At 28.5% G+C, this 11,711-nt stretch overlaps 1 protein-coding gene and 1 long non-coding RNA gene across 6 annotated transcripts; one reads left to right on the top strand and one right to left on the bottom strand.

Annotated features, from left to right (window-relative positions):
* Positions 1–4,938: 4,938 nt before the first annotated feature.
* LOC105117430 (biotin carboxyl carrier protein of acetyl-CoA carboxylase, chloroplastic) lies at positions 4,939–9,499 on the bottom strand. Of its 5 annotated transcripts, none has more exons than XM_011015096.1 (8): positions 9,088–9,499; positions 7,452–7,505; positions 7,192–7,358; positions 6,930–7,106; positions 6,705–6,834; positions 6,524–6,595; positions 5,338–5,403; positions 4,939–5,223 (listed from the first exon to the last, which is right to left on the bottom strand). In XM_011015096.1, exons 1-8 carry the CDS (start codon positions 9,226–9,228, stop codon positions 5,200–5,202), a joined length of 831 nt encoding a protein of 276 aa, XP_011013398.1. In that variant the 5' UTR covers positions 9,229–9,499; the 3' UTR covers positions 4,939–5,199. The 5 variants fall into 5 exon arrangements, with proteins under 5 accessions (XP_011013398.1, XP_011013397.1, XP_011013394.1 ...); XM_011015095.1 differs by having other exon boundaries at positions 6,705–6,931; positions 7,003–7,106; positions 7,192–7,292; positions 9,088–9,498; XM_011015092.1 differs by having other exon boundaries at positions 6,705–6,928; positions 7,000–7,106; positions 9,088–9,497.
* LOC105117429 (uncharacterized) lies at positions 7,513–8,633 on the top strand. The gene is made up of 2 exons (XR_840746.1): positions 7,513–8,092; positions 8,151–8,633. It is a non-coding gene; the product is annotated as an uncharacterized LOC105117429 (long non-coding RNA).
* Positions 9,500–11,711: the final 2,212 nt, after the last annotated feature.

Raw genomic sequence — 11,711 nt, 5'->3', positions numbered from 1 at the left:
TATTAATTGATAAGAATGGGAAGTATAAACCTATTAAAGGTATTTTTTTAATAAAATATTTAACCAACTTATATGTTGGGAGAATCAAAATGAATGAGAATCATAATTATTGAAAGTATACTATAAATAAAAGGTTATTTTCAAGAATAAAATAAAACACTAAAAACAAACTGTGTTAAGTTTACTAAGAAAAATATACGAGTTGATAAAGATAAATTTTCATAAGTGGCTATGGTTGCGACTTCTATCAATCATATAGAAGAACTTAACCTAAGAGCAATGTGAAGAATTACACCTAAATGGCCAAAAATAAAATTAGAATTGGATGAAAGGAGAAATATTATCCCTTCCTAGTTTAAAAAAACTCTTGTTCAATAATGGGTTCTAAAATTCAAACCAACACTAAAGATTGAATTGGTAGAAAAAATAAATTAAAAATTTAAATTCTAATAATTAGATAGAACTTACATTGATATATATATATAAAATCCCTGAAGAGGTTTGAGTAAAAAATAAATAAACGCAATAACTTAAAAAGAGAAAAAAATAAAATGATTTTTCTATTATTGTGAAATGATTGATGAGTGTTACCAATGACTATCTTCGAGATAATGTCAAATTATCATTTAAGGTAGATATGGATGATGAAAACATCACTTTAATTAATATGCATGATATTCACTATTCTTATATTTTTTTTAAGGCCTAACCTAGAAAGAATGAAATTTTTTTTTTGGCTATAACAAGAGAACTAGAACTATAATAACTTGACTAGTTCGAGTGCAACTTTATAACTTATTTTGCTTTAATAAATTGGAATAAGTTAAAGTCTAATTTTTTTCTTCAATCATCTTTTAGGTCTAACACATTTCATTTTTAAAAGTGATGATTAGGCCTTTTTTAGACCCAAGTTCAAAATTACTTTGTTGTAAGGTTTGCCTATATTTTATCTTAATAATCATACGAGCTTAATATGTTAGACAATTCAACATAAATGAAAAATGATTTTCCTACTATATAAGGACATAACAACTTATATAGGATGTTTTAGGATGATTTTATCTTTCTTTTAATGTATCTAACCTTTAACCATATAGTCTATGTAAAGTGGTTGAGGTATTCTAGTTGTTAATGTAAATGACATGTATCCAATCAGTTGGTTACACGTGATATTGAAAAAATTAATGATTATGATATTAAGAATAAATATAATTTGACAGAGTAAACACACTTTATATTATAATATCTAAATCGAAACATTATTGATGAAGGGATAGTAATTATATTGAAAAATTGACCACTAAAAGTTTAAGTCAAACCACCTATGACTTTTATAATATTTAAGAGATCATCAAACATTGCTAGACATTATACTTGATCTTTAAATATAAATTAATTCATTATTTAATTGATACTAAATTATTTTGTTTAATTTATTTAATCATATTTTATTTAAAATTGTGATTTATATTTGGACTAACTTATTAGAAAAATTAATGGGTCATATATATAAGAACCATTGATTAAAAATTAAACTTGGATATTTAATCAAGTGTAACTTTATTATAAATAAGTTTTAGAAATTAAGAACTAGAATATAATTAATACAGGTGATTATAATTAAAAAAACACTAAAAAAGAGCTAGAACTCAACGATATCATAATCTCTCTTTCCTAAATAGGTTGTTTGGAAACGATTCTCTATTGTAACTGAATTCAATTATAGTGTTTGATTTGAATTCAATTGATAAATAAGTTGAATTTACATATTTGGATGAGATAAAATTCATTCAATCTTGTTTCTTATATTACCCTCGTTGCATTCATCTTATTTCTTTAAAGATTTCTATAAAAGACGTGTAAATGAGTATTTTGAAAAATTTAATTTTAACATTAAATTTCTCTTATTTGAAAATATAAATTAAAGGGCTTAACATTTGATTTACTTTTGTCCATTTGTAATTTAATTCTTAATACTCAAAAGGGTTTTAAACATGATGTTTCATTAAAACCTTTGAATTAAATTCAATTTAGAAAGTTCCAAACATGCTTTAAAGGATTTAAGAGATTTCTACCTGATGGTTTATATGGATGACCATTAGAGTTTAAATATTTGGATAATTTGTGGTTTATGATAACCTAACCTTGAAGGAATTATTTAAAGATAAAAAAAATATTTGTCATTCAGGTAATCTTTTTATAGACCCTAAACAAATCAAAATCTATTTAACGAGATCTTTGAAACTCTAAAATATATAAAATTTACTATTTTTGTTGCCTGTGTATATTTTGAAAAATTCAAACACTTGTTCCCTTTAAAAATTTTTAAGTGATGACTACATTATCTTTATTTTGTAACTTTGTCGCCTAAATATCTTGGATGACAATCTTTGTAGTTGCGCATTCTAGGATTTTTTTTTAGAATAGTTTTGAATTTTTATAAAAAGAGCAACACCTATGAAGTTTTAAATGCAATGCTTTTCTTTTGCTATCAATTTCTTGTTTATCCATTTTGACTATTAAATTATTGTCACTTTACAATCCTACTAAAGACTTTAAAATCTTGTCCACCATCATCTCAAATTTCTTGGTTGTTTTTTCAAGATTTTGGAAATTGTTCTGATTTATATTAATCTTGCGCTCATATCATTGAACTCTTCATTGAACATCTCAAAAACATCTATGAAATATTTTCTATTATTTTGCCTACTATATTTGTTCATAACTTGTAACCCTACTCTTATTTTTTTGGTGTTTTCCTTTTCTTTCTTATTTTGATGAAATATTTGAGATCAATTTAGGTCCAATGACAAGACTTTATTTTATATTTTGTTGTAGTTATTATTTTTTCTAATCATGATATTTTTAAAATTTAGCTATTTATTTCTTTAATTTAATTTTTACCTGGTGCCATTAACTTTTTATTATTACAATAAAAATTTGACATCTAGATAAATTTTTAAATGTGATATTAGTCATCATGTAAAAAAAAAAACCCCAAACCCTTGTGGTTCTTTCTCAAAAAAATCTAGTTCATAAGTCTATAAGAAATCATTTGCCCCAAATTTTTCTTTTTTTTTTTGCACAATTTTAAAAAAACTACATTAATCCTTAATTAATATTGTTTTACAAATATGTCCTAAAATTGAAATTCTATTAGTCACATTCAACCTTTGATATTTGATTCATTATAATTATACTTTTTAATATGTTTTGACATGGATTCCTTGATTTTATAATAATTTCACACTCTGTGTCTCAAGTTTTACAAGTTAACTATTATTATCCTGCTTCAAACCAATATGCCACAATTTAAGTATTTTAAAAGTGTTTTAGTCACTATACATTAATTTTTGGTAGCATGATGTAGGCTATAAAACTAGTTTCATTATTATTTTGAGATAGAAAAAAAAACACAATTAAAAAATAAAAAAATATAACAGAACTTAAGGTAAAAAAGAGTTATGATTGATAGTGGTACAAAACAAAGACTAAATATCTCTATATTCTACTTGATTGAGTATGACTGATATAATAAATTACAAGAAATTTTTTTTCTTACGCTTAATTTGTATTACCATGAATCTTCTTGAAACAATAAATAAAAATCATTATTTTTATTTTAGTTTATAATAAACTTTATTTTTTAAAATTAACTTAAAATGATAATCTCTCCCTTAATCAAAATCACATTAATATTTTTTTGTAATCATTGTAAAAAAAATTCATTGCTAAGAAGATAAAATAATCAAATTATGATTTACTTAGTCATCATATCATTTCAATAAATAAAATAAATAATTAAATAATTATTTATCAAATAAAATACTTATCTAACGTTATTTAAAATACAAGATAATAATAATAATTTCATCGCAAATGCACATTTTTAATTATCATTCACTCTTCATCTCTTCATCATTAAATCTAATTTCTTCAAGGGCAAAACCAATTTTCATATCTACATTATATATGTTTTAATTATTACATTAATTTTTTGATAATGTTATAAAACTCACTCGATTGATTACGAAAAGTTATAATACTGTTTAATAAAAACCAAGTTTGATTAATTAATTTTATTCAATTTATTAGAAAATTAATTTACTTTAATTCATTCATTTTTTAATTATTATAAATTATTAAATTGTTCAAAATAATTTATAAATTAGTTTAAGATATTTATTTTTTCCTATTAATTCGATGAAATGAAAAAACCAAAATTTTTAAACAATTACATTCTTAAAAAGTACTTTTAAGATTAAAATTAACATGCACGGTGTGCATGTCTAATAAAACACATTTGAAGATTAATAAAATAAAAAAAAATGAAATTATAAAATAATTAAAGGAATATTTGTGGAAAAAAAAACACTAAATTGGTTGTGTCTCCGTCTCCCTCGCTCCTTTCCTCCTTTTTAGAAGGATGGAATATTAATAAAATAGTTGTCTGCATCTCCGCAACCAAAAACATTTCTTTCTTAATTATCTCCCTCTCTTTTATCCAAATGCTTCTTTTTAAAAAATTTGCGCATGGAAAAAAACACTAAATTGGTTGTGTCTCCGTCTCCCTCGCTCCTTTCCTCCTTTTTAGAAGGATGGAATATTAATAAAATAGTTGTCTGCATCTCCGCAACCAAAAACATTTCTTTCTCAATTATCTCCCTCTCTTTTATCTAAAGGCTTCTTTTTAAAAGGAGCAAGGAGTGTAGACAAATTTTGGAAGGTCAAGGAGCTCATGAATTTGTTCAAAAGTTTCAAAATCAGTACAAAAGCATCGAGAATAGCGAATGAAAGGCATATGCACGTGCTATGCCTGCTACATGCACTACAAGGGAGGTCGGCAGGCAGCACAATACAGAAGTGCTAGCTAACCCGGTATCAATGAATGCAGTCCAAATTGTATGGATCTAAGCAGCCTACAATTCTTCACTGATGAACTAGCAACAAGTATCAGAAATGCAAATATGGAATGATAAAATTATTCTCAGTTGGAGCAATAAAGATTCAGTAACAAATAATTCACATAAGAATAAGTAATTTTCATCTCTACCTAACTGCTCATTTCAAACAAAACATTAGCACAAAATAACAAAGCCGTATCTCACATTACCAAGAACTGCACTTATACTGCTAACAACTGCACTTGCCTTGTAAGTTGCATTTGTTTCTCTTAGTTGCCTACTCAACAATAGTACTTCATGGTTCAATCACGAATAGAGGCTGCAAGGGACCATTTAAAGAAGGCATAAACTAAAATGCAACGAATGAATCCACAGTACTTTTCTTTCTTTCTTTATTATTTTTTTCTTGAAAGAGTTTGCTAAGGAAACTTACTGTATCAACACTGACTGGCTTGCCATCTTCAGCAAGGATCTCCACTATGGTTCCCGTTTGGTCTGCCTGAAGGGCAGATTATAATGCAGTAGAATTAGGTAGAGATGTCAAAAAGAACAGAAATGAGGAAACTGGTTTCCAAATCACTATCACTAGAATAAATCATGATATCCATAAATAATGATTAGTGACATTAAGAGCAGGAGAGATCATTTCTTTTCGTTTTTCTTCTCTTCTCAGAGAGGATGGCAGGGAAGAAGCTGTAGTTTGCAAAAGGATAAGTTAGAAAGAAATTAGAGGCATGGAAACACATCAATGGACAGCCTCTGAAATTCTTATAGATGAAGATGTATCATGCCACTGGGGGACAGTTAATGGAGTACAACTTGAAACTCAAATAGTAAAATTAAACACTCTTCAATCCCATGGAACCCTTGTATGCATCATCACCTATCCAAAGCTATCCCACATAGAATATCATTATGCTTTTGAACAGGTATCATCAGATTTCCTGATTCAACCAGGGCATATGATGCTGGATAATAGCATGTCCAAATTACTTGTAATTTTATTAATCAGGTAATTCTATCAGTTTTTTCGAAAGTTTTCTTATTTGCATTTTTAAGGGTTTGGCTGCAGTGCACTTGTTCTTAAATACAAATGTACCTCCAAGCCATCAGATGTGATTTCCAAAAGCAAACTAAGAATTGATTTGGGGTGAGTTTCACAGCTAGGACAAATAATAAACTAAGAATTGATTTGGGGTGAGTTTCAAAATCATTCACAGCTAGGACAAATAATCATGCTTGAGAACATCCACTCCTTATTCTTTTCCTTATTAGTATTAGAATGTTTATTTTGTTGAAATTATAGTTCTTATTCTGGTAGGAAAGATTATGATTTTGGTATGCCTACAACACTTTATTTTATGTATTACATAGTTGTTTGATGAATAAAAATTCAAGTTTCAGAATCTTCATGTCAATTTTAAGAGATTCAGAAAGCTCTTTTGTAGAATTGAAAGATTTGGCCTGTTAGATTCTAGGTTTTCTATCATTCCCCCTCAATTTCTTGTAGCCATTCTACATCAATACAAAGAAAGCAAAGGACAAGCCAGCATATGATCGACAGAAGTATTATAAGTATCTCCTATAGAGACTAAATGCAGAAGAAATATAAAACTTACCTCTATTTCGTTCATCAATTTCATGGCTTCAATAATGCATACAACCTGCCCCTTCTGCACTTTGTCTCCAACCTGTATTAAAAGGAATCAACACCAAAAAGAGCACCAATATAGACAACATATCAATTATACAGGAAGCATTGTTCAAATAAAACGCAACAGCTAAGTACAGATAACACACCTTTACAAATGACGGTTCACCAGGTGCAGGGCTTCTGTAAAATGTGCCAGCCATAGGGCATTTGAGTGGTGGAAGAGAGGACTTGACTGATTTGGAAGAAGGAGATGGTGATATGGCAGAAGGTGATGGACTAGAAGCTGCGGCAGGAGCTGCAGCAGAAGCTGCAGGTGTGGCTGCTGGCATTACTGGTGCAGGTGGAGGTGGAGGTGAATGCATCATAACAACTTAGGAGCTGCAGCAGAAGCTGCAGGTGTGGCAGCTGGCATTACTGGTGGAGGTGAATGCATTGTAACAACTGGAGAATGGGATGGTGGCAAAGGCAAAGCCTCCTTTTTTCTGATTAAAAGTTCACAGTCCAGTTGTTTCAACTGCAGTTCCACAATATCTCTTGAATCAACAAGCCTGAATTGAAGATGAAAAACATATATGTTATCATATACAATAAAACAAGGATTATATGCATCATTATAATGTTGAGGACACTCACTTCACAAGACTTGAAACTTGGGAAATAAATTCAGAGATTGACTCCTCTGTAGCCAAAGAGGGAGGTGAAGGTTCATTTGATGGCTTAGCATCCTTTGATTCCTGCAATGTTACTTCAGATTTGGCAAGAGTTGAGGCTGCAGCATTTGAGGATCCATCCACAGCAACCTTGAAGGCAACAGATGATCCCAAAAGCTTGTCCAGAAAGGAACAAAAATTTGAAAACAGATCCTCTAAAGAAAACCATTGAAAGAAGCTTACCTCATTCAATTGAGCTTTCACCAAATATGTACCATTACGAGTAGGCTGCAAACCCTACAACGTAGTGGAAACTAGTTTCATTCTCTCAATACTACATCTCTATATCAAAGTTTAGAATGCAGCGAGTAGTTTCAGATTTCAGTAAGAGGGCCTCTGGACTCAACAAAACATAATGCACCTAACCCAAACATGGTGACTATATATAGTCGCTACCCAAGCTCACTTGAAAGTTTATAGTGATGATGAAAGCTAGACACTTCCCATCTATTAAAGCTTATATCGATCAAATAGTCCCTATTCAAGTTTGCTTGAAAGTTACTCCAGCCACATTGTGAGTTTGTAAATTAATCTGTGCCCTCTCAAGTGTTTTACGTCGAAAGTGAAAGGAAGGAAACCATTGTCTGAATCAAAATTCCAAACTGACCAAGGCTTTGCATAATTTTCTATTTTTAACAATCTGAGGCATATAAAACACATGCAAGAGATAGTTTGTACCATGATTTTGCTCTAAAGTCTGATGAAATGTAACTAAAGGTTAATAATGTAATGTAATATTTTAATTTGCAAGCTGAAAACAATGAATTTTTTTTTTGTCCTCTGGCATAGTTTAACTGGTAGTTGCACCTACATCAAAAGAGGAGGTTACAAGTGTGAGTCTTACCTCCACAAATTATCCAGGAAAAAAAAAAACATCAGGAGGTTACAAGTGTGAGTCTTACCTCCACCAAATTATCCAAAAAAAAAAAAAAAAACATCTAAGTACCCAAAACTAATGTATTCATACCATTACAGGCTATAGGTGGAAGCCTAGAAACGATTTCCAAACCTTGGTTAAATCAAAGGGATACTCTTTCTCTTGAATGGGAAATCCAGCTAACAAACAAAAAGGTAGATGTTTGACGCAAGTTATCCATATTTACCTACAATGTCGATGCTCTTATGCTAGTGACAAAATGTGGACAGTGATATGAATCTATCATTTATTTAAATAAATTACATGCATTTGACCAAGATTTGCTTCCCACGTTATCATTTGGAGTTCAAATCTTTGGGGAGACCGCAAGAAAATAATTTCTTGTGAATGCGAGTCTGAGTGTGGATGACCACCTTAAGATCCAACGGAGGAGAAGCTAAGTCTCAGTGCACAAAGAAGTCCCAAGGATACCGTTACTGCTAAAACCACGGAATGAATAGCAAGTTCACTCCTTGATATCTTTAAAGCATCTACTGTTTATATTCTATACGAACTGATAACTGACAAGATCAACCCACTGCAAGTTCATAGTAATCTATTTGATTTGGACGATGTAGTGAGATGAAGGTGCAAAAGTCTAAGAATCTTGAAAACAACAATCCATTCATCAATGGGTTATCTATGAAACAAAAATCAAGAACTACAGAATAAATAAATCATAAAACAAAATATAGAATTAAATTCGAAATTTATTTCAGTCACTCAAAATTAACTTGGCATCAAAACAATTTTCTTTTAAGAATCCCAACCACTTCACTTTCTACATTTTCAGCAGTAATTAGGCTAACCCCAGAAGCCCAAATTGCAAAATGGTAGGAAAAAGAGTAGTAGAAGAAGATGATGAAGAAAAAGGAGAAAGAATTGAGAGAGGATTTATATCACCTTAGCAAGAAATCGGAGCTTTGGTTTCTGAGAGAGCCGAAACAACTGGGTGGATAACCTGTGAGTGTTGTAGTGAGGCAAAATGGCTGCGCTTTTGGTCACCATAGAAGCAGAAGCTGTGGTTGATAGTGAAGAAGCCATTGCTTGCTTTTGCTTTTGCCTTGCTTAGAGAGAGAGACCAGTGATTCAAGTTGGAGACAGACAAAGATAGCTTATTACGATATGTATTTTGGGGAGACCGACAAATGAGTCGTGGGTCTGGGGGCAGGAGTGGGAGGAGAGGGTGAGGAAGCAGAAGAAGAATGATGAGAGAAGACGCGCAAAAAGGCCCAGTCGATGAAACCAATGACGAAGAGAGCAAAGTCACAATTGAGAGTTTGTTTGTAGTTCGCTGTTAGGTTACAGGGCATAAATTTTATGAACATAAAAAAAAATATATACGTTGCAGAAAAGTTTTCCTATTATTATTTGATCGTGATTGATATTATAATTAAAAAAAATGTTTTGGTGAAAAATTATTTTTTTATTTAAAATTAATATTTTTAAATTATTTTAATATACTATATCAAAAATAAATTTTAAAAAATAAAAAATATTTTAAAAATTAATGTTACTACAATCTTGTATAAGTTGTTAAACTTAGTTTAATATTATAATTTAAAAATTTTTCAATTTAAATTATTATTTAATCTAATTCTAAAATTAAACTATTTTAAAGTTTTATTTTTTATATAACTCATTAATTAAACGAGTCTAAATATAATATAAAAAATTGACATAATAAGTGTTTGGATTTAAAAAATCAAAATAATTTTTTATTTAATATTAATATATTAAATGTTTTTATAGCTTACTCTATTAAAATAACAATAAGTGTGATAGATTTTATTATATTTAAGAATTTTGTTTTTTAAAATTATTTTTTATTTAATTTTAAATAATTAAAATAAATACTTATAAAATTAAATATAAATCAAGATATTTATTTAAAATTATGATAATTTTTTATTTAAAAATAAAATAAATTATATAAATAAATTAATTAAAAAAAATCACCTTCGCTGATTACATAGTGGAGGGGTGGTGGCGCACCGACTCTTTAGGTAATTATCAGACATATGAGTCTCTTTGCTCACTTTTGTTAATTAGCGTATGGTTAGTCCAATGCTGGGTTTTGGCTACCTTGCTAGCAGCTAATGCATACCATTTTCGTATTTATTTTTTGTGCTAGTATCATAATTGTTAAATTCAATTTGATTTAATAAATAAACTTAAAAATTTAATAACTCAAGATTTAACCTAGGTTAATTTTAAATCAATAAATGAATTAATTTGATTAAATCTAATTGAAATATAATAACATTATGTTAGCTTCTCATTTGATAATAATTTGATTTAAAAAAAAAAATAGGTTCATTAAGTGACTTAAAAGTAGACTTTACAATTTAGTGACTCGGGTTATTTACTTGACCAAACTCAGGTATAACAATAATAGTCTACAGTCGACACACTTTGTAATTTCTTTCACCCTATATTATTCTAGAGAAACCTTAAGCCAACTATAGAACATAGATTTAATGTTTTCATATAATAAATGTTTTTTATACCATCTTAAAAAATCACAACACCTGTAAGTATTCTAGTTGAACAATTCTCGAAACACAATTAGATTGAATTTGATATTTATTAGATAATTTTTCATATCAAAATGTTAAAATCATTAAAAATCATCTAACATAGCATCATATGAAAAATACTTTCAATCATATTATCAAACATATACTATATACAACATGAAAATAAGCTTACCTACCAAGCAAGAAAAACAATTGCTTCTGCAATTTTTGTCACAATTAAAAATAAAATAAATGAAATAGAAAGCATTAGCATCATTTTATGCAACTATTTATTTAATGTTAAAGAAACATAGTTTAAAAATATATAAATTTTACTTTATCTTTGTGATATTTTTGAAGGGCTAGAGAACTCACTTTTTCCTTGACAACATATTTCATTACAAAAAAATAAATAAAAAATCACATATTAAATGTAGAAAAACAATAATTATTCATAATAAATAGGAGAAGAGAGTTAAAATCAATTGAGTATAATAAAATCAACTATATTAAAAGAGTTACAATCAATATAGAGATTTGAAGAATCAATGGACCAAATATGTAGAGTCATAAGCAATCACGAGAGTTTGAACATGAACAAAGAACCAAAAATCTTAGTTCTTTACATATCAAGAACTTTATGTATAATGACTAATAAGAAGTCATAAGATTATCTTAGAATTTATATGATATCAATAGAGAGAGAGTTTATTTTATATTAGAATTCAATAAAATCCCCTTACTTGATACCAATATTTATATAGATTAGTATCTATATATTTAAATATAATTTAAACTTAGTACTAACATATAAATGTCCATATAGTCATTATAAATGATGGCAAGTACCACATATGAAATTTTAGTGCAATTTTATTTATCTTTTTTCTATATAGGGTTTTTATTCCTTTCTTTACAACTTTCTTTATGACTTTCCTTTATTTCTTTCACTTTAATTCATGCAATTTGTCTTGTCTATTTTATAGGCCTAGACCTATTTTTTTTTTT

Source organism: Populus euphratica, unplaced genomic scaffold (assembly GCF_000495115.2).
Source record: "Populus euphratica unplaced genomic scaffold, PopEup_1.0 scaffold1347.1, whole genome shotgun sequence".
NCBI lineage: Eukaryota > Viridiplantae > Streptophyta > Magnoliopsida > Malpighiales > Salicaceae > Populus > Populus euphratica.
Note: the sequence above shows the minus strand (reverse complement) of the source record. Positions and strands in the feature narration are given on the sequence as shown.

What these genes read in the sequence shown, in the direction of transcription:
- LOC105117430 (XM_011015092.1), bottom strand. Translation starts at nt 9,228, where the DNA reads ATGGCTTCTTCACTATCAACCACAGCTTCTGCTTCTATGGTGACCAAA. An exon ending in AATTGATGAACGAAATAGAG is followed by an intron (nt 5,404 to 6,523) that starts GTAAGTTTTATA and finishes TCTGCCCTTCAG; the next exon opens with GCAGACCAAACGGGAACCAT. An exon ending in AGCCAGTCAGTGTTGATACA is followed by an intron (nt 5,224 to 5,337) that starts GTAAGTTTCCTT and finishes GGTCCCTTGCAG; the next exon opens with CCTCTATTCGTGATTGAACC.